We start from the raw sequence: 21,725 nt of genomic DNA on the forward strand, positions 1-21,725 counted from the left end.
GACTACAAGCAGCGGCATGACAAAGTAGCAACAATGGTGCATTGGAAGATCTGCAAAAAATATAATTTGCCTGTAAGCAAAAACTGGTGGGATTATAAAATAGAGAAAGTCATAGAAAATGATAAAATTAAACTGCTCTGGGACTTCAGAATGCAAACAGACAAGAACCTGCAACATAACACCCCAGACTTAACAATTGTCGGTAAGACGTGGCAGTGTCTGGAGACAGCAGAATAGAAGAGAAAGAGCTGGAGAAGATAACAAAATACAAAGACCTACAAATAGAATAGAAAGACTGTGGCAAAAACAAGCAAGGGTAGTACCAATAGTATAGGCGCCTTGGGTGTAATCCCAAAACAACTGGAGCACCACTTGAACACCATTGGCATTGACAAATTCGCTATTAGTCAATTGCAAAAGGCGGCCTTACTAGGAACTGCTTCCATCCTGCGACGATATCTGTAATACCATCAAACATCCACATCTGCCTATCCCAGGTCCTGGGTAAGGACTCGATAGGTAGACAAAATGCCAAATCCAGTCTGAACATCTGGCTGACTGTGCGATGATCAATAATAATAATAAAGTTGGAAGGGACCTTGGAGGTCATCGAGTCCAACCCCCTGCTCAGACAGGAAACCCTATACAATTTCAGACAAATGGCTGTCTAGTCACTTCTTAAAAACTTCCAGTGTTGGAGCATTCGCCGCTTCTGAGGCAGGTTGTTCCACTGGTTAATTGTTCTAACTGTCAGGAAGTTTTTCCTTAGTTTTAGGTTGCTTCTCTCCTTGATTAGTTTCCATGTGTTGCTTCTTGTCCTGCCTCCAGGTGCCTTGGAAAATAGCTTGACTCCCTCTTCTTTGTGGCAGCCCCTGAGATATTGGAACACTGCTATCATGTCCCCCTTCGTCCTTCTCTTCACTAAACTAGACATACCCAATTCCAGCAGCCTTTCCTTATATGCTTTAGCCTCCAGTCCCCTAATCATCTTCGTTGCTCTTCTCTGTACTCTTTCTAGAGTCTCAACATCTTTTTTGCATCATGGTCACCAAAACTGGAAGCAGTATTCCAAGTGTGGCCTTACCAAGGCATTGTAAAGTGGTATTAATACTTCACGTGATCTTGATTCTATCCCTCTGTTAATGCAGCCTAGCACTGTGTTGGCCTTTTTGGCAGCTACAGCACACTGCTGGCTCATATTTAAGTGATTGTCCACTAGGACTCCGAGGTCCCTCTCACAATTATTACTATTGAGCAAGGTACCCCCTATACTATACCTGTACATTTGGTTTTTCTTGCCTAAATGTAGAACCTTACTTTTTTCACCATTGAATTTCATTTTGTTAGATAGTGCCTAGTGTTCAAGTCTGTCCAGATCCTCCTGTATCCTAAGCCTGTCTTCTGGAGTGTTGGCTATTCCTGCCAGCTTGGTATCATCTGCAAATTTGATTAGTTCCCCATCTATCCCCTCTTTCAAATCGTTGATGAAGATATTGAAGAGCACTGGGCCAAAAACAGAGCCATGGGGCACCCCACTACACATTCCCTCCATGTAGATGCAGTTCCATTGAGGACCACATGCTGAGTACGGCTGGTCAGCCAGCTACGGATCCATCTGGTGGTGATGCTATCTAACCCACATTTTTCTATCTTATCAAGTAGTAGATTGTGATATACTTTATCAAATGCCTTACTGAAGTCCAAGTAAATTATACCCACAGCATTCCTCTGATCCACTAATTTTGTCACTTGATCAAAGAATGCAATAAGATTTGTCTGGCATGATCTGTTTTTGACAAAGACATGTTGGCTTTTAGTAATGTCTTTGTTATATAATAATAAGCAGAAGGTTTTACTTTTGGGGAGGGCTTACTTTTTGCCCGTACTGGCAACAGTAGGCCATGAGTGGCGGGGGTGGGGCAGGGCCTGTGCATGGGTGGAGAAGTAATGCGGCGCCAAGAGCATGGTGGTGGACCAGGTATGGTAGTGGTGTGGCCATGGTGGGCAGCGGTGGAAAGGGTGCCAAGCTGGCATTGGGCGAGTTGGCCCAGAGCACCCCCCCACTGCCATCCTGCCAGGGCCCTTCGCCAGTGACCGCTGGTGGAACCGGCTACCGCCGGCTCCGCCCTCCCATCTCACAAACTTAGAAAGACTGACTGAACTTTCTTTTATTTGTCCCTAAAACACGCAGCAAAAGCTGAGAACTGAATGGAGAAACACAATGCAGCTGAAAGGCAGGTTAGTAAAAAAAAATGCTTGGGGAGGCGAAGACATCTGGGCGGGGGGGGGCGTGGCAACCTTACCCTGTGCAGCTTCAGCAGTTGTCCGGCAGGTGGAGGGAAGAAACTCTACCTCCACTACCACCTGCTTTGTCTCCTTACCTCATGGTGGTGGCAACTGCCAGCCAGGTGGAAGGGGGTCTGGCACGCCCAGCTGGTATGAGAGGTGCAGCACCTGCCAGGGCCCAAAGAGCACCAGGTTCGATCCTTAGCCCATGCCTGCAGCACTGAGTAGGCATGCAAACTGGCGGCAATCACCAGCCCAAAGGCAGAGGCTTGGGTAGTATGGTTTTACTGGTGGCCGCTGGCGAAGGGCCCTGGCAGACCAGCGGGAGGAGCACTCCGACAGTCACATAGAAGATCTGGGCCGACTTGCCCTGTGCCAGACAGGAGCAGCCCAAGGCAGCCCAGAGCAGTACTGCCAGGAGGGCAAAGAGCCCTGTAAAGTCAGCAGCACGGGCAGCCACTTGGCAGCCACACGGCACCCGACATGGCAGAGAAATGTCCCAGCAGCAGTAGAGCCAGCAGGCAGGGCAGGCAGAGGCCGGGGCTCATCAAGGGTTTGGTTTGTTGTGACCACAAGGAAGCAGATGGTGCGACAGAGGGGGCGGGGCCAGCAGTAGCTGGTTCCACCAGTGGCCACTGGCAAAGGGTCCTGGCAGGCTGGCAGCAGGGGGGCACGCCGGCGGCTGCATGGAAGATCTGGGCCGACTCGCCCCACCCCACACTAGGGCTTACTTTCGGGGGAGGGCTTGTATTAGGCCCATCCCCGAAAATCAGCTGAGGCTTACTTTTTAAGTAGGGTTTACTTTCGGGAAAACACAGTAAGTGTGAAAAATAGTTATGTCACTTTTTCAGTGTTGTTGCAACTTTGAATGGTCATTAAATGAACTGTTGTAAATCAAGGACCACCTGTTTTGATATAACATGCTTAATCTAGTTGCTGACAACCAGGAATCACATAATATATTGAATCATATATTTATTGAGCTAGATGCATACGATTTATTGTATCATAGCAAGAAATTGATTGACTGATTATGTGCAACAAGCCATTTCCCGCTCCCAGTAATCACATATTATAGATTTCTTCCAAATCTAATTTTCAAAGTATTCCAGTTGTAAAACTCATCACCACTACAGTTGGTTCCATACACTTTGCTGCTCGTTGTTCTCTTTCCTTCTACCTTTCCCAACACTAGAGCCTTCTCTAGGAAACTAAGTCTTTGTATACGTCTGAAGCAGGATAATTTGGCCCTGGCCATTTGTGCCTCAAGTGAGAACTCTGGATTGAATTGTTCAATGAATGGGTTGGGTTTTTTTTTTTTGTTTTGTTTTGTTTTGTTTTTTGCCTGCCCAAGACTTCTTCAAAAACAATATTCTAAAACATCAATACTTTTCCTACCCTGCTTCTTTAAAATCCAATTTTCATTTTCATAAAGCATCACACGGGAATCCCATGCCCTACATGATTTTGATCTTTATAATGTAGACATCTCACAACATTTGAGCATTTTTTCCAAGATGTTCATAACTGCTCTACCAAGTGATAGTCTTTGGCTTATTTCTTGACTGCTTGTTTCTTTCCTGTTTATGGTTGATCATAAAAGACAGAAACTGAGCACCACTTTGATAACTTCACTGCCAATTCTGAGGCTGGTTGTTCTCTTTTTCATTTGTTTGGTCTTCTTTATATTTAATTGCAGTGCCATTTTTTTCACTCTGCTCGTTGACTTTTATTAGTAGACCTTGCAGTTCCTTTGCATTTTCCACTATCAGGATACTATGATTAGCATAGTGCAGGATATTGATGCTTCTTCCTCCAATTTTAAAATCACTGACATTTTCCTAATCCAGTTTATCTTAGTATATATTCAGCATATAGTTTGAATAAATAAGGGGAGAGCATATAGCCATGATGCATTCCTTTACAAACCTGGAATTACTCTTTTTCACTATGTTCATATTGTGGCTTCCTGACATGTATATAAGTTTGTCATGAAAACAATCAGATGTTCTGGGATTCCCATTTTTCTGAACATATTCCACAATATGCTGGATGTGATTGACATAGTCAAAGGCTTTTCTGTAATCAATGAAGCACATAATTTTGGATATTTTGGGGGGCTTTCTTAATTATCAAATATGCATCTTCTATGTATATGTTCCTTTGCCTTTTCTAAAGCCAGCTTAAACATCTGACATCTCTTTTTCCATGTAGGATTCAAAACTGTGTAGGATGGGCTAAGCATTATTTTAATAGCATGTAAAATTAAGGATATTTTATGATAATTTGGACAATATGTTAAGCCTGTCTTTTTTTTTTTTTTGTATTGGTAATGTTGATTGACCTCTTCCAACCTTCTGATCACTGTGTCATTCTCCAGATTTGCTGACTAACTTGGTTAGAATCTCTACTGATCTTTTTTTTTTCTGTTGCATGTCATATTTCTTTCAGTTCCTGTAGTGTTCTGACTTGGTAATGACCAGAATGCTACCTTAATTTAGTACTAGAGGTTCTTTTAAAGTAGGGAATATCTTCTAAGACAGCGGTTCTCAATGTTTGTGTGACGGCGACCCCCGTCACACAAACGTTATGCGCATGCGTGGCACCGCCCCATGCACGGCACGCATGTGCGGCGGCGCCCCCATGTGCGGTGCGCATGTGCAGTGGCGCCCCCATGTGCAGTGTGCGTGCGTGGCGGCGCCCCCGGAGGGGGGAAAATGGCGGATCGCCGCCTTTGGCGACCCCCGAAAAATGGTCGATCGACCCCAAATGGGGTCGTGACCCATAGGTTGAGAACCGCTGTTCTAAGATAAGATGTTGATTCCCATTTTTTTTTCACTTTGCTTTCACAGGATTTAGTTTCTTGTCCTGTCATCATCCTCATTACTCTTCTCTTAAACTGTTCCATTTTATCTGAAACTTTTTAACAATGGGTGATGAGAACTGGAGAAAGATCCGGTTTGACCAGTGTAGAATGAAGTGGAAGTATTACTTATGTGATTTGGAAACTATACTTATATTCAAGGTTTTTTGCAATCAGCTACAGTACATTGCTGAATTGATGACTTCACCATCCACAAATATTCCAAGACTTTTTCAGGAATATATACCTAGCCACAGTCATCCCACTCCCATTCTATATCTGTGAAATTCATTTTGTTGCTTTTGTTCCTCTTAAATATCTTTATCTTATATCTTAATCAAGATTGTTTTTATTTTTTTAATCTTCTAAGATATTGTCTATCTTACTCAATTTCGTGTCATCAGCAGATTTGGTAAATAGTCCCTCCATCTCTTCATTCATGCCATTAATAAAAAATAGTGAAGAGCAGAGGACTTAAGATTTAGCTTGCAAAATCTACTCAGCATCTCCATTTAATATGGGACCACTGATGAACAGTCTTTGTATGATTCTTGAGCCAACTATATAGCAATTTCATGGTTATGCCAACCCAGCTTTTTATTTAAAACATAGTGCTTTTTGTTGCTGTTTTCAGCCTCTGCCAACTGCAGCTCATTCTGAGCTTTCCTGACACTGTATATGTTGTTCTATACTATCTATATATGGTAATATGTCCCTCTTTTCATCTTACATATGTTCTTTTAAAAATCAGTATATGCATTTTAATTGTTCAGCCATATTGGTCTTTCCTGTTGTTTTCCACTTTTCCTTTCATTCAGTATGTTTGCAGTTGTATTTTTAGCATCTCTTTCTCTTCCTTCTCCTCCTCCTCCTCCTCCTCTCACCATCTTTTTCGTAATTTATTCATCTTGACCGCCTTTTTAAATTCTTTTTAGCATTACATAACCAGTTTGTTTCAAAATTCCTGCTACTTTTACTTCCTCAACAAAGTCCTTGCTATTGATTATTATTAAATCAAATAATTCCCTTGTTACTTCCTTTTTTCTCCAAAGGAAAAACTTGTCAATAACATAAGTCAAGAATTTCCTGGCATGATGATGCTTGCCACTTTGTTTTCCTGCAAATATTGAAGCAATTCAACTCTCCAAAAATAAATGTCCATTATTAATTATGTTGTGTTTAAAAAAACAAAACAAAATGTGCATGCTGACATCACAACACCTGTGTTTGCATCAGGTGAAAATATGGACTTGCCACAAGAATTGAGGAATGGCTATAAATTCCTGTCCATTAATCTTAATTTCAATCTTGAGGTTCCCCCAGATTTTATTTCTTCCTGATGAAATTCTAAACCAAAGTTTCCAGCATAATTCATCATTACTACTTCTTTCTAGTGCTGCTGTGAATTGCAGATCTGAATGGCCATAGGTATGATCTTCAGTCATTTGAATCATTACCTCCTTTGATATGAAAGTGATCTTCTCCATTTGCTCTTTAATTTTTTTTTTTTTTTGAAGGAAACAAATACAAATTGTAGCTTTTACACATAACAATGGGAAAAAGAACATATATGCCTGATTCATACAACATCCTGCTTTGGTTTTGATTTGCTACATTCAACTGAGTTTTGTAAAACATGATTTATTGCTTAGTTCATAGTTCAAAACCAGCCAATCTCTTGAAGGTACCATGGCTTAGCATGAGGTGTGAATGCAGGCACTGAAAAATTTACACCAAAAAGAACCAGGCATATGTCAAAAACTCAGGCTATCATTTGATAATTGTAAACATCCTATCACAGTCTATGGGTAATTCTCAGTGGGATGCTTCATGTTAGTATCTGATGAAGAACTGAGGAGGAAGATAACTTTTTCCTCTCCTCCTCCTACACTTTGTTTGGGTTATGAGAATACAGAATGTGCTGCAACTATAGCTTAACAAGTCTGGTACCACTTACAAAAGTAAACTCTCTGTCTTAAATCATTGCAGGGAGATTAACAAGTCCTTTGACCTGGCTGTTTTGATTTAGCTGTCACAGGCAAATGCTCTTAGATTTAAATATAGCCTTTTTTGCCTCACAGCCGAGTGCTTTTCATTTGTGTTCCTCTGACATTACCACGAAGGTGGGCTGAGCACAGCAAATCTGACGAAAATGTGGGCTGATCCCTTGGACTGGGAGTGCTTCATTGCTCTCAGTCAATGACTCTGCCAACGGCACTGGCAGGGATTCTGTCTCTCCTCTCTAACACCATCTAGAAGGCAAAGTCCAGTTGAAAACCTCCAGCTGCAGGACTTTTTAAAAATACTCATTTTTAATGAATATTGACTGATTTTCCCAGAAAGATAATGGGTGTACAGGATTACATTTGCATCACTATGACTGGTGGGGCACCTTGGGGTTTCAGACTTCAGGGTGGCAAGGAAGAAAAGCAGCCTCTGCAGATTGCCAAGGTAAGAAAATAAGAGTACCTTCCTTCCTGTTTTAATCAGTGTATGTATTTGTACATGTGCGCAGAGAAAGAGAATAAAAGCTATGTATAGTATAATTTGATAGTTAGAACACTTGGAGTACAGTATTTACAGAGATTATTCAAATGTATTATCATATGCATTTTTAAAGAAAACTGTCATTTTAAAATGTTCCTATCTTGATACTTTTGAAAGTACAAAGAGATTCCCCATATACATACATACATACATACATACATACATACATACATACATACATACATACGTTTGTGTGTGTGTGTGTGTGTGTGTGTGTATCTTCTGAAATGTTGATTAATTTTAACTCCTGTTGAACTTGTTGAATGGCATTGAAAGGACACTTTGCAGTAAGCACTAGGATTTGAATGAGCAGTACCTCATTTGATAAGAGATTTGTGATACTTTTTCTTCTAGTTTTGGCAAAGAAGTAAACTTATGGCTGCAAGGGAAAAATTGCACCTAACCTTTCACTTAATTTGGACAACTCAGTCATGAGGTATTGTCTCATATTATGCAAACTGACAATGTTAAAATACTGTTGATGACAAATGTTTTTACTTGGAATGTATTTTACAGGTGAAAGCAAAATAACAAGGATCTGAGAATTCGAATTGCTCTAAAATCCTCCAATAGCCTAATCAAAACCAATAGTATTTTTTTAAAATATTGACAATATGTAGTTAATGAAATCAAAAGAATGAAACAACAACAGATTTAAATGAAGATCCTAGCTTTCTAAAATATAATCTTTGCAAAGCTTTTTGAGGTGTGACTAAAACTGAGTATATCAAGATAAGTCATTATGCATAATGACTACATAAAACAAATCATAATTTTGAATTTAGGAATCAATATACAAGCAGCCCTATATTTTGCACAACCAAGTAAAATTCAGCATATTAGTTCTGCATATTCAAGCAAAAGATCATGTTTTCTCTATCCTGTGCATATGTAAATATTCTGATACTTTATTCAGTGAAACACATTTTTACTATACAGCTTGCTTTCATTAAGAAACAAATAAGGAATAAGGAAAAGTTTTATTTGTCTTTTCATTGATTCAGGAATATGATATTGTAATTGAAGGACTGCCAAAGATCACTGTAATATTTTGTTGAACCATTTTATATCAGTTTTAGTATTTAAAATAAAATAAAATAAAGTTTATAGCAACTACTTTTTTCAGTCAAGGACTAGTCTTTCATGTTCTTCCTCTATCTTAAAAGACCAACAGCAAATTCTTTTGATACATTGACAGTAAGTGGTTAATGAAATCAATGTACTAATATCAAAAGAATATTATCATTAAGTATTTTATACTCCGAAAAACAATAAAAAAGAGCTTTCTATTTTGAATGTAATTATATAGTAGTTTGAACACAGCTGTGATAATGGAATTCTGCCACCTAGTGACACAGGAAAATGCACTATAGAAATTAACAGAACAAGCCCGGTTGTAGGGTGAATGCAATGTAAAGCTGATAGCATGCAAGTAGAAATATTGAAAGACATTGCTCACTGAGATCCAGTGGGTAAAAAAAGAAAAAGCAGTATCTCTTTCACCATGGATTTGTACAAGGAATCTGAATGATGCATTCTTATCAGAGTGGAAACTACATTCATTGTATGCAAAGATTAGGGATGGTTGGTTAGTAGATATTTATAGAAGATATCACTGCAAATATAAAAACTGTTGTGCTGACTTAAACTAAATCTATATAGTCCAGCAGGAGATAAGGACTTGCTTATCATTTATGCACATTTTTGGCATGTGGTTTTCAGTGATATAGTGCCTCTGCATATGATAGTTCCTTTTAAGTCTCACATCAGCTTTCTTTGCTGGCCCTCTCTGGTTTTCACTGATTGTTCAGTAATATTTCACCTTTCCTTCAAGAGCTCCTATACATCCTTCTTTCAGCTTTATCTGCACAAGAACACATATAGTGTTCAAGCTAAGAAAGAGTGACTAGACACTGAATTTTTGTGACAGAAGGTAGACTTGAAGTTGAGGTTCCTAACAGAACCTCATAACCATTCCATCACACTGGTTTCATGAACTCATGTAATAGTGTAACTGCAATCATGATTATTTCTGACAAATTATCAGTAGAGCTGATGAAAAGGAAAGGATTAATTTAATCAAATATGTAGAACAAAGAATTAGTTAAAGGACTGCATAACACAAGTAGAAAGTTGGAATAAAAAACATGTACAACAACTTCAAGCAACTAGCCAGTCACTGAACAAAATTAGTTATAACTCATATAATTGCATTTTCTTCCCAAAGTATTAGTGATGAATCTTTCAAATGAATAACTGCTTATACAGTGATCTGATAATATTCAAGTTCTTGGTGATGATTCTACTGAACAAGCTGTGCTGAAATGAATCATTCAGGGCTTATCCATGGTGGCTGTTTGAAATGAAAATGGAGACATAAAGTTGGGGATGAAGTGAATCCTAATCCATGAAAATGTAGGCTATTATTATTTTCTGTGAGTCTGTAAGATATATCAAGATTCAGTAATTTTTGGAAAAACGGTTGCAAAAGCAAAGAGCAAAATGCACCATAAGATAGCTGCTTTTGATAAATATAGAGTGCAGTCTAATGCCTGTTCCAGTAATTTTCTCTCTGCTTAATGTGAAACATTACTTATTATAATATATTTACTTTTGCATGGATGAGAAAAAACTATAGTAAGATATTTTCAATTTTTTTATTTGAAGAAAGCAAGCTTTAAAACACACCCTTATAGATCTTTTCATGAAAGTCATGGGACTGCATCTGTTTAGAATCTTTCCCAGCACACTGTTGGCCTGTGTGAGAAGGAAAGTTGCCAAATCTCCAGCATGTTCTCTTATCTAAATTTCCCAAGAGAACTGGTGATTCAGCAGATCTCCTAAGTATCCTGCTTGGATATCTATGCTCTCTGAAAAAATCTGGGGTTTCAGGCATGGCTGGTACTGAAAGCTTCTTGAACTACTTCTATCTGTTTTGCTCTGCAGTTTTAAACTTAGATTTATGTGACAATTTTTTGTTTATTTGGGGAATGTGACCCCCAAAGCTTGTTCCTGTCTTTGATCTGTATAAGACATTCCCTATGAATATATATTTAAAACCTTGCCAGAATCCAATGGGATTCTGACTAATCTGTTTAGATGAGTTCTCAGTTCTGCTATCAGACTCTGTTGAAGAGAAATATAGTTAAGATTACAGTATATTTTGAGATCTAAGTTTCTACTGACTGGATTCACATACTGTGGGAAATTTTGTTTTCTTTTAAAAATAATTAGTTTTATGAGTCCCAACTGACTGAATTTATGCATTGAACTAAGTGATACGCCATCATTTTATGCTTGTCTTCACATAATCAAACAAACTACATAATATTTGTCAAAGTGTGTGAACCCAGTTATTTACTGTAACTGTAACTAGAGAGCTCCCTTATATATAAAATTTGTATGTATAAAGATATTACACATAGGATCTAGGATCCAAATTCTTGACTCTAGATATGAAAAATATGGTACTGCAATGTTGGAATACCAGTTGAAAAACTCTTCTATTCTGCTGTCTTCAGATTAAACATTGCTGAATAGACAAATGTTGCAGTGGACTGCCGAGTTAGCTACTGCAAGATGATCACACAGACTGACTACAAGCAAGAGCATGTCAAAGTATCAACAATGGTGCATTGTAATATCAGCAAGCAAGAACTGATGGACTATAAATTAGACAAAGTAATAGAAAATGATAAATGCTCTAGGGACTTTAGAATTCGGACAAATAAGCATTACACCCCAGACTTGACAATTGCCCATTACACTCAGATTTAACAATTGCCAATAAGAACATAAAGATAGTGGATATTGCAGTACCTAGAGAGAGCAGAATAGAAGAGAAACACAAAACACAAAAATACAATGGAAGCTTTACTTGCAACAGCTTACAGTATGTCTTATACCTTTAACACTATCTACTTATCCTAGGTTAGATAAAAATGCTGAATCAAATCTAAATATCTGGCTGACTGTGCAACCAAAAATACTCTTCATCTGTGCAGCTCATCCATGAGGCCATTGTCTCATATTATGCAAACTAACAGTTTTAAAATATTGTTGATGGTATGTATTCTATAGATAAAAACAAAATAATAAGGATCATATAATAATTCTAATTGCTTTGAAATCTTCCTATAGCATAATCAAAACGAATAGCAAATTCTTTTTAAACATTGACAAAAAATGATTAATGAAACCAGTCCACTAATATCAAAACAATGTCATCAATAAGTATTTTGTATATAAATTTTATTTTGGAACAACAGCAGATTTGAATGAAGATTTCAGCTTTTTAAAATAGCTATTGCAAAGATTATTGAGGTGTAACTAACATTGAATGTATCAAGTCTTAAGTCATAATGCATGATCTTTATATATAAGACTTAAATAATAATCTGTGAATGTAGGAATTGAAATACAAGTACAATACAAATCCAATCTAAACATCAGGCTGACTGTGCAAGCAACAATATATTTCCAAATAGATAAAAGTCTTTTTTTCCCACTTTGCAAACCAGTTTACAAATTGAAAGGCCACTTATTTTTTAATGTCTACTATAGTATGCTAAAGGACTAGAAGAGGGAAAACGGGAATGTATGAGTTAAATGTCTTGTGTCTTAGTTTAACATTTCCTGTCTGAATATTTTTGCCAAGTATTTTCTGTTTGTTACACTCTTGTGAACCAAAATTTATACAATAAGAATAAGGCAGATCTGAGCACATTGTGTGAACTTCTGAACTTGTTTTCTTAATGATATCATGACATATAAGACACAACAGAAATTATCAATAAAACATTTCAAGAAAGATCCTGCAAATATTTAGATATAAAGAAAAAATACTTTGATCCAGACTTAGAATAATCAGTTAAATTTCAATTAACCATGATTCTTCTAAGTCCATTAATTTTAATAAACATACTCTAAGGATACTAAGTTGGATTCAATCCATTGCTTGGACATTTTTATTTTGGCACAGATTTTGATTATTTTCATCACTTTTTGCTTTCAGTTACTAAAAGAACTTTGTTTTCATCATTTTTAGCAATTCAGTATTTAATATTATTAAGATCATAAGAGGCTGTCTTAAAGATAAGAGATTTTTTTAACTAAAATGTGATTTTTAACATGAAAAGTATTTTATTGTAGGCTTGAAAAAAAATCATCCAACAAAAAACTGTGAAGAACTTTCCTTCATGGGTCTCCTGAGATCTACCACTGATCACATGTAATTTGTCTTGATATCTTGGATGATACCGATCATATGGAAAATATTATGTGATCCATCCAAGAAAAGGGTTAGAATCTCTCATTTTCCTCAGCATTATGGGATGATACATAGGTATGATACAGACTTTTAGTTGAGTTTTAAATCTGCCATTCCAGGACAAAGCAACCTCAAATGAGTTTATTTAATAGTTAGATTTATATATCATTATCAGTCATGGTTTGAGTTTGGGCACTGAACCAGAAGTTGGACTAGACTAACTAGTTAACCAGATTAATTTGAACCCCCAGAATTTCCCAGACAGCCAATTCTGGGAATTGAAGTCCACAAGCCTTGAAGATATTAAGGTTGGACAGCCCTTGGACACCCCTGGACCTAGATAAAAGAGAAAGGGAATATAGTATGAGAAACATGAATACACAGAAGTATGATAAGGAAAATGGCTTAAAGAGGTTTTTTATGTACTCATAAGTTTAGAGGAATAAATTCTGAAAAGAATCGGGACCAATAAACGAAACCATTTCTTTATAACTGACTGTGGAATTTGCTGGCATTCAGTGTGGGTGATGGTTATTGTTTACAATGAGGGACAGGAAGCATTTATGAATGATTGGAATATCAGTGGCTACTGACCTTAATAACTGTTGGTACTTTCCAGTATCATGGGTGGAATAATGGAAACAATATAGAAAAAGATTATGCTCCTCTTAGCTGTGTTTATGAACTTTCTGAATGTATCTTTTTAATCTTTGTGTGAAAATAGTGGACTATTTGGGTCATTTTCCTGAACCATCAGATCTCTTTTTCTCTTCTAATGGAGGCAGGGTACAGAAATTTTAGTGCAGAACTACTTCACCAGTCTGTCTTTCTCTAAATGATTGGCTGCAATGGGCTACCCCTAAAATAACAACCATTTTGAATAGATAACTTTCTCTCCATGGTATTGCTCATCCCATGTTCTTAACATTCTATGTACGTTCTACAACTATGCCTTTAACACTATCAGACAACATCTGCTTATCCCAGGTTGATTGATGGATAAAAATGCTGAATCCAATTTAAACATCTGGCTGACTATGCAACCCAAAATACCCTTCATCTGTCCAACTTAGTCATGAGGCCATTGTCTCATATTATGCAAACTAACAGTGTTAAAATACTGTTGATGGAGTACATCTTTTATTTGGTATGTATTTTATAGATTAAAAACAAAATAATAAGGATCATATAATAATTCTAATTGCTTTGAAATCTTCCTATAGCATAACCAAAATGAATAGCAAATTCTTTTTAAACATTGACAATAAATGATTAATGAAACCAGTCCACTAATATCAAAACAATGTCATCAATAAGTATTTTGTAAGTAAATTTTCCTTTGGAACAAAAGCAGATTTGTATGAAGATCTCAGCTTTTTAAAATAGCTATTGCAAAGATTATTGAGGTGTAACTGACATTGAATGCATCAGGTCTTAAGTCATAATGCATGTTCTTTATACATAAGACTTAAATAATAATCTGTAAATATAGGAATTGAAATACAAGTAAATGTGCCCATTTATTCTATAAAACTGTTATAACCTTGAGAATATGTTATTGCAGGAAGAACTATCTCCTTGGTGAAGAGTCAGGACATATAATAAAAAATTATATAATGTAGATCTTATTCATATGGAAATATCTTCTAATTTGTGAAATAAATAGAGAACTAGTTTGGCGTAATGATTAAGACATCAGGACAGAAATGGGAGACTGTGAGTCCTTGTCCTGCCTTAGGCAGAAAGCCTTAGAAGAATAGCAAACTAGTTTTAAAAAACCCTTTTGACACATTTTTAAACTATTTTTTTTGCGAACATTTTATATGTATTATGAGACCAGTATAACTTATTACTGATATAAGACATAAACCTTATTGAATGTATCAACTATATTGTAATTTGTAGTCCTTAACCATTACTATGTGCTTACATAAGTACTGTTAATGTCAATTTGCCAAATATATAAGAGACTCCATTTCCATGTTTCATTACTGTCGTAGTATCCCAGTAAAATCGATATTGGCATTGCCCTTTTTTTCTGCTCTTCATGTTGTTCCAAAGTTCTCTTGGTCTGTTCTGTGTGCATTTTGGAATGAGAGAGATCTCGACCTTCTCTGCGTTTGTGATTCATAGCACATTGCACTGTTTCAAGTCAGGTATACAATGAATCACATGTAGCCTTGTGTAGTTCCAGAATAAATGAGAATTTGCCAGGATGGTAAAAATTTTCCCATGAACAATGGATAATTTAAACTTTCATTTAAACCCCCGTGGAATCTTCATTCTGCCCCAATTTTAGTATATAGTTCTTGAAATTCTAGGTAAATCATGATGATTTCTGGAGCTATCATAAATTGTATAGCTTTAATGTAAACAGAGGGGTCAATGTTAGTGCTTGCAGATCAGCATTTGTGTTGGGAAATGCTGAAGTGAAATGAAACTGTGGTTGTATTTTTCATGAATTGTTTTTTATTGACTTCAAAGACTAGAAGCAAGCGTTAACTGATTCATTTAAAGCACATAGAAAATCATTTAGAACAGTGGTTCTCAACCTTTTTAATGCCGCGATCCCCAACCGGTCAAAAGTCGAGGACTACTCAACCGGTCGTAAGTCGAGGACTACTCAACTGGTGCAGCACCGTTTGCAGAATGGGACTTTTGGCGGGCTCAGCAGGGCAGAGACAGCCTGGACAATTCCTATTGGCTTTTGAAAGCCAATAGAATTAGACTCTATTCAAGAGAGTCTATTCTATTGGCTTTCAAAAGCCAATAGAATAAAAGGGAGTAGCACAGCTAAGGAAAAGGGGAAAAAAATGGTGGACTGCGTTGTTTGGCGACCACCGTGAAATGGTCGTTTGACCCCAAATGGGGTCCCAACCCACAGGTTGAGAACCACTGATTTAGAAAGACAAAACTAATAACTTGATAGTGAAAATAAAATGCTAGCAGCTAAGTAACATTTAATTTAGATTCTCTGTATATATTATGTGAGAATAAATGCATTAATCATCTTATATTTCATGTATAAACTAAGGTAACAAAAATCAGGATTGTGATTTATTTTCCATAATAGAACTATTCTGAAAAGTTAACAACATGCTCAATTCTAGCTTCAACTTGTTCAGACTACAGTATTCACTTGCATATTAGGAGTCCCTTTGGATAGTGAGATGGGCACATATAAATTTAATAAATAAATAAAATAAATTATTGATGGCTAAGCTTTGAATATGAATCCGTATTAAATTAACTCTTTAAATCTGTATCAGACTAATAAGAACATTTTTCAGCCTTGACTATTCAAATAGTGTTTAATTAATTTTTAACAGTAGGCAAACAAAGTGATTAGAATATCTACAGCATAACTTATGTGGTTTTCAGCATCTTGTGAGAACAATTTTGGCTAAAAGATCAAACTTAAATTCAGGCTTAAATTACAGTTCTCTATAATTTTTATAATAATTCTTACTTTCTTGCAACAATGGTTAAAACCACTCTTAGTGAAGGAATTAATAGCATTATTGAATGTGAAGTGATGGAATCTTTACTAGAATGAATACACCTGTTACTAAGTTCTAGATTCTGGGAAGGCTATCATCTTTAGCCTTAAAAAAACATGAACAAACAGAGCACTGAAATATTCATCAAGAACCAAGATACTTCATCCATATATAAATATGGAAATATATGATTATAGAGGTGGCATAATAATTTAATAAGAATATATATTAATTTTAAATAATAAATTAAATAAAAAGTAAAATCTTTTGTTTGCTCTTCATTTGCTGCTTTTATCAGCTTTTGCTTTGCCTATCTGGCTTAGAAAAAGTTCCAATGATCCTACTGAACAAAAACATACTGGTGATACCATTTGAGGAAACTAAAAATGCATTTTAGTAAAGTCTTTAAATTAGAACAAGACACTTGGATTTCAGGATTGTTACTTGGGCAGGCTGGATGAAAGAAAGATGAGAGACCTGACCACAACTGAAATTGTGACAGAATTTGGCTAAGAAAATATAAGCAGCTTTGGATAAATCAAATTAGAAAAACAACATGATGTTTTATGAAGCATCTATATTTGTAGAATAGTAACTGGGCATCTAGCCTATAAACAAGAGAACAAGACAGAAATGCAGTCTATGCTACAAAAAAAGTTAATGATGAGATAAACCCACAATTGTCCATATAACTTTGAAGTGAGACCTAAATAAAAATGGGACAGATAGAATTGAAATACTTGACCATTCTTAAACCTTAACCATTTTTAACTGGCCTCAGATTTCACAATTAAATAGTTTACATATGTGTAAGGTAAGTTATTATAAGCAGACTTTTAGTCATATCCATTTCAGTGTTTTGTTTACTTGCTGTACATACATACATACATACCATGTTGGTGTAAGTAATGTACTGCAAAGCAAAGAAAAGGAATAGACATTAACAAGACAAACAAATTAAGAACATGAGGCAATAAAAAGAATGTGAAATGCAGCCAACTACAATTTACGCCAACACTATTCATATTATCTCTCTATCTCCATAAACCATCCCTATTTCCACTATGTAAAAACATTCCACACACCCTATGTTGCCTTTTTTCTTTCTTTAAAAGTTTGGTGTCTTTCAGAATTCTGGAGTCAGGTAGTACCTATGTTTAATGACATGAAGAAATAAATAAATTAGCACCATCCAGCACCATTGGATTTTTAAATCCAATATTTTAGCTCATTAATAGAGTCCCCACTATTTTACAAATTCTTATTTTAGTATTATACCTTAATCTATTGCTAATACTTATATTTACATGGCTCTATTTCTGCAGTTCTTCTGTAGTTTCTTTTGGATTCTTCTTTTACTCCAAGCTCATTTTTTCCCAAGGAACCATTTTGGCAATACCAAATGATAGTCTGTCCCACACTCCGAATATTTCATCACCATGTCCTGGAATAGAAGTGTTTGCAAGGTCAGAAGCAGAAGAAATAATTTTTTTGAAGAATTATACTTGAAATTTCTGTTACAATAAATTTATTTCATAGTTCCAAAATGATAGGAGATTGGTACCTGGCAATGTCAGCAGTGGCAGTTGTGGTAGCACATTCATTCTCTAAGCCTCTGACCGTTGAGCCCTGAAACCCTCAGCAACTGCATGTTCGTTGATATCAGAAACACATACAAATAGATAAGGACATAATTATGATGCAACTACCATGTTTTCTGTTTTGATCTTTCTCTACCCACTTCTGATACAAAAAAACTTGACAATTCAGTCAAACATATGCCTTTATATAACTGAAGGCAAACGAGGTCCAGGCAGAAGAAAAACATCATGGCTACAAAATCTAAGGGATTGGTTTTGACAAAACTCAGCAGCACTTTTTCATGCGGCTGCTGATAAAAACAGGATTGCCAACATCCGATAATGGATATGACACAAGAAGAAGAAGATATGCCTTCAGAAACATGTACAGAATTACAGTGATTTGGTATGATCTAACCCAGTAACTATAACCATATCACATAGTGCCACTGATATTAACCGTGTGAGAATGAGGATAACTTCCACGCCAATCTTTAAAAATAAACTCTAACATCCACATATAATTTGAATTGTATTTTCTATGCATTAATTGATATTGTATTTTCTCTTCATTGACACAATTATAAAATTAGAGCCATCTGCTCCAGTTAATAACTTTATACACATATTGACACACTCCCACTTCTTCAGGTAAATTTTTAATAGATGAGATTTTTGCCAAGTCTCTTTAAAAATTATTTGAGGCAACAAAAGGAGAAAGACAAGGAAGAAAAGCACTAATCATTACACTTGTTATATTATTTCAAATTAAAGAAAACACACACAAAAATGGCATGTTTCCATTGCAAATATTGAAATGAATGATAAATATAAAAATATGTATTGGACAAAGGAAGCTTGAGGATTCTGAGATTCAGCAGCACTAAGATTTCCAACGGTGTCATTTTGGTTTTCCTAGATATAAATGCACCTTCTTTATTTTCACTGGAGCTGTGCCCAAACCAGATGAATAATGTTGACTATTAACTGGACATGCACCTACCCACTAGGATCATAGCAGAAAAATTAAAAGCAGTTATAGAGTTCCTTTGTGAACAATGAAGATGTAAGAAGATTCTTGGTAGAAGTCCCCCAGTGGACCCTGAAACTTACCAAAGCAGTGATGGAGAAAGCCTGAAGAGAAGCACAAGAAGAATCAGCTACAGGCACCAAAAGCGTATAGTGCTTAAGGGGAAACTCCGGTTCAAATCCACCCTCACTCATCAAAACTGGAGGAACACCAGAAATTAAAAGGAAAAGATAATTTATTAAGGAATACAGTGGGTTTTGTAACTGCTATGCTACAAACTTGGTAAGAACACTGTTTAATATAAGTTGTTACTTATTCCTTACGGATCAGAAGAAAGTCAAAAGAAATTGTTATATTAATATCCCCAGACTCATTGTACATTTTATATCAGAACCCACAAACATTCTGGGAAGACCATAATGCAGGTGACTACAGATTCCATATCAGATTGGTCTAGTGTTTAAGGCACTAGGCTAGAAACCAGGCGACCTTGAGATCTAGTCCTGCCTTAGCCATGAAAGCCAACTTGGTGACCTTAGATCAGACACTCTCTCTCAGAGCAACTCATCTCATAGGGTTGTTGTTGTGGGTAAAATAGAAGGAACAAAGAGTATAAAATATATTTACTGCATTGAGTTGCTTATAATAATAATAATAATAATAATAAAGGTGGAATATAAATAAGATAATAAATCAATAATATTTTAATACTACTTATATATGGTGGTTTTCCTAAAAAATGGGGTATTTATTTATTATTTATTGGAAGTCAGCAACAGCTGAGGTTCAGCTTTCCTTGGATGCTGTGTTTACTTTCCCTGAAAGCTATGTGCATATACTAGCAAAGTTCTTATATTTTCATGGAGTTGTAATAAAACACCATGATCTTGATCCAAATGTTGATGAAGCTGCACCTAATATTTACAACTGATGGTGGAATCTAAACAACAATAGGTTGGATCAAGTGGTGTATTTACAACCTGTAACGCTGTTCTGCCCCTTTCATAAGTGCAAAGAAGGCAAAAAATTACATTAAAAAATGTTGACTGTCTAAAACTATTTGCAGAGATTAACCATGAGAACTGTTATAACTAAGTAAATTTTTGCAAAAAGCTTCTCACAAACTTCTATGCACTAAAGCTTAGCAATTCTTCTTCCAAGTCACTGCTATTTGAATCCAGCCTTTGAGTAATAAGCTCATGATTAGTGCAGATAGCTTGTCATATAGTTTTATAGAACAACATTGCATGCTTATATAAACTAAAGATGGGGTAATATAAAACGTAAGACATCTTTAGATAATAACCTAATTTTGCCAAAGGAAAGGAACATAACATTTCAATACAAAGCAAACATATGTAAGTCATTGCATGTACAAATTGAAAAGTAAATTTGTTAAATAAAGTACTCTATTCTTGTATATGTATATACCTTCAAAATAAAAGTTATATTTGTATAAGTCTTAATTCATAGGCTATGGAGAATGTCTTCAAATAGGACTGGAAAGAAATTATCACAGCAAACAGATCTGATTCCCTTAAAAGGAAGCAGCTCCGTTTTTCTTCTGCCTCTCTGGAGAACTGGCTACAAACTGGGAATTGTTATTGTATGACTCACTGGAGGGACCATAGCTACACAAAGTTCAGATAGAATTTTAATAAAACAGACCCCACATTACTGGAAGGCAGCCTTTTTCTTAAGGAGGAAACTTCCAAAAGGCTTTAAGGTGATACAGTCAATTTAACTTTCTGGGCAAGCAGCAATAGAGTTAAATTTCAAATATTGGTGTTGACTGTGCTGGAAAAATTCTGCTTCTTGTGAAACAAATGTGATGGCCATGTTTTAAAGTTTTGCAAACCACAAAGAATTAATAGTAAAATGTGTTGCATTTACTAGTCAGCCAACAGTTTAAAGATGTTACAGTTACTGTTATTGTCATTTTCTTTGCTTGCAATATTCTTAGAATATTAGGAGGAGAAGGAGGAGTCATCAACATATTTCTTTATCCCAAGGCAATATATAAAATGAACAATTAAATAATATTATATAAAGCACATATGAAAATAATAATATTGATCTAAAACAGACAATAAAAGCCTATTTTCTTTTTTTAAAAGTCAGTCTCAAAGGGAATCTAGTCTTTGAGCAATTGTTACTTTGCAAGTGTCTAAGTGTTCTAAACTTCAAGGACTTCAAAAAGTTTCACAAAATTTAATCAACAATAATAGTAAATTGAATTAGGTGATTTTTTTCATGAGGCAACTGGACCTTCTTGTTTTTCTTGAAGATGTTTCACTTCTCATCCAAAAAGTTTCTTCAGCTCTGTCTGGATGGTGGGGAATGAAAGGATTTATACTCCCTGCAGAAAGCTGATCATTTGTATTCTTTTAGAGAGTCGTTGAAGCCCCTGGAGGCTTATCTGTATCATCAGGGTCACCAAGTAGTACAAATGGGTGTGGAGCCTTCTTGGAACTGTTGAAAGAACTGTGTTGTAGACTGGAGATAGATGATGTATCCTTCCTCCTCTGTTGAGAGAGGGCTGTTCAAAAGTAGCTTCAATCAGAGCTGAAGAAGTTTCTTGGATGAGAAGCGAAACGTCTTCAAGAAAATAAGAAAGTCCAGTTGCCTCATGAAAAAAGCACCTTTGGGG

At 36.0% G+C, this 21,725-nt stretch overlaps 1 protein-coding gene and 1 long non-coding RNA gene across 4 annotated transcripts in view; one reads left to right on the plus strand and one right to left on the minus strand.

Moving 5' to 3' along the window:
- Positions 1–7,360: 7,360 nt before the first annotated feature.
- SYNPO2 (synaptopodin 2) overlaps positions 7,361–21,725 on the plus strand; it is an 81,561-nt gene continuing 67,196 nt past the window's right edge. Inside the window, exon 1 of the mRNA XM_039325646.1 lies at positions 7,361–7,600. Within this exon, the coding sequence (XP_039181580.1) occupies positions 7,496–7,600 (105 nt within the window). The 5' untranslated portion in view covers positions 7,361–7,495. The remainder of the gene's footprint in view (positions 7,601–21,725) is intronic.
- LOC120300091 overlaps positions 11,222–21,725 on the minus strand; it is a 157,759-nt gene continuing 147,255 nt past the window's right edge. Inside the window, exons 1-5 of one of the 3 annotated variants that reach the window (XR_005554543.1) lie at positions 19,159–20,985; positions 18,030–18,110; positions 17,773–17,909; positions 17,551–17,616; positions 11,222–13,301 (exon numbers count right to left, since the gene is read on the minus strand). This is a non-coding gene — a long non-coding RNA (uncharacterized LOC120300091). Of the gene's footprint in view, positions 13,302–15,768; positions 17,910–18,029; positions 18,111–19,158; positions 20,986–21,725 lie in introns of those variants that run through there. The other 2 variants (XR_005554542.1, XR_005554544.1) reach the window with 2 other exon arrangements.

Source organism: Crotalus tigris, unplaced genomic scaffold (genome assembly GCF_016545835.1).
Source record: "Crotalus tigris isolate CLP2741 ecotype Arizona unplaced genomic scaffold, ASM1654583v1 scf7180000024338.4412243, whole genome shotgun sequence".
In the NCBI taxonomy this organism is placed as follows: Eukaryota; Metazoa; Chordata; class Lepidosauria; order Squamata; family Viperidae; genus Crotalus; species Crotalus tigris.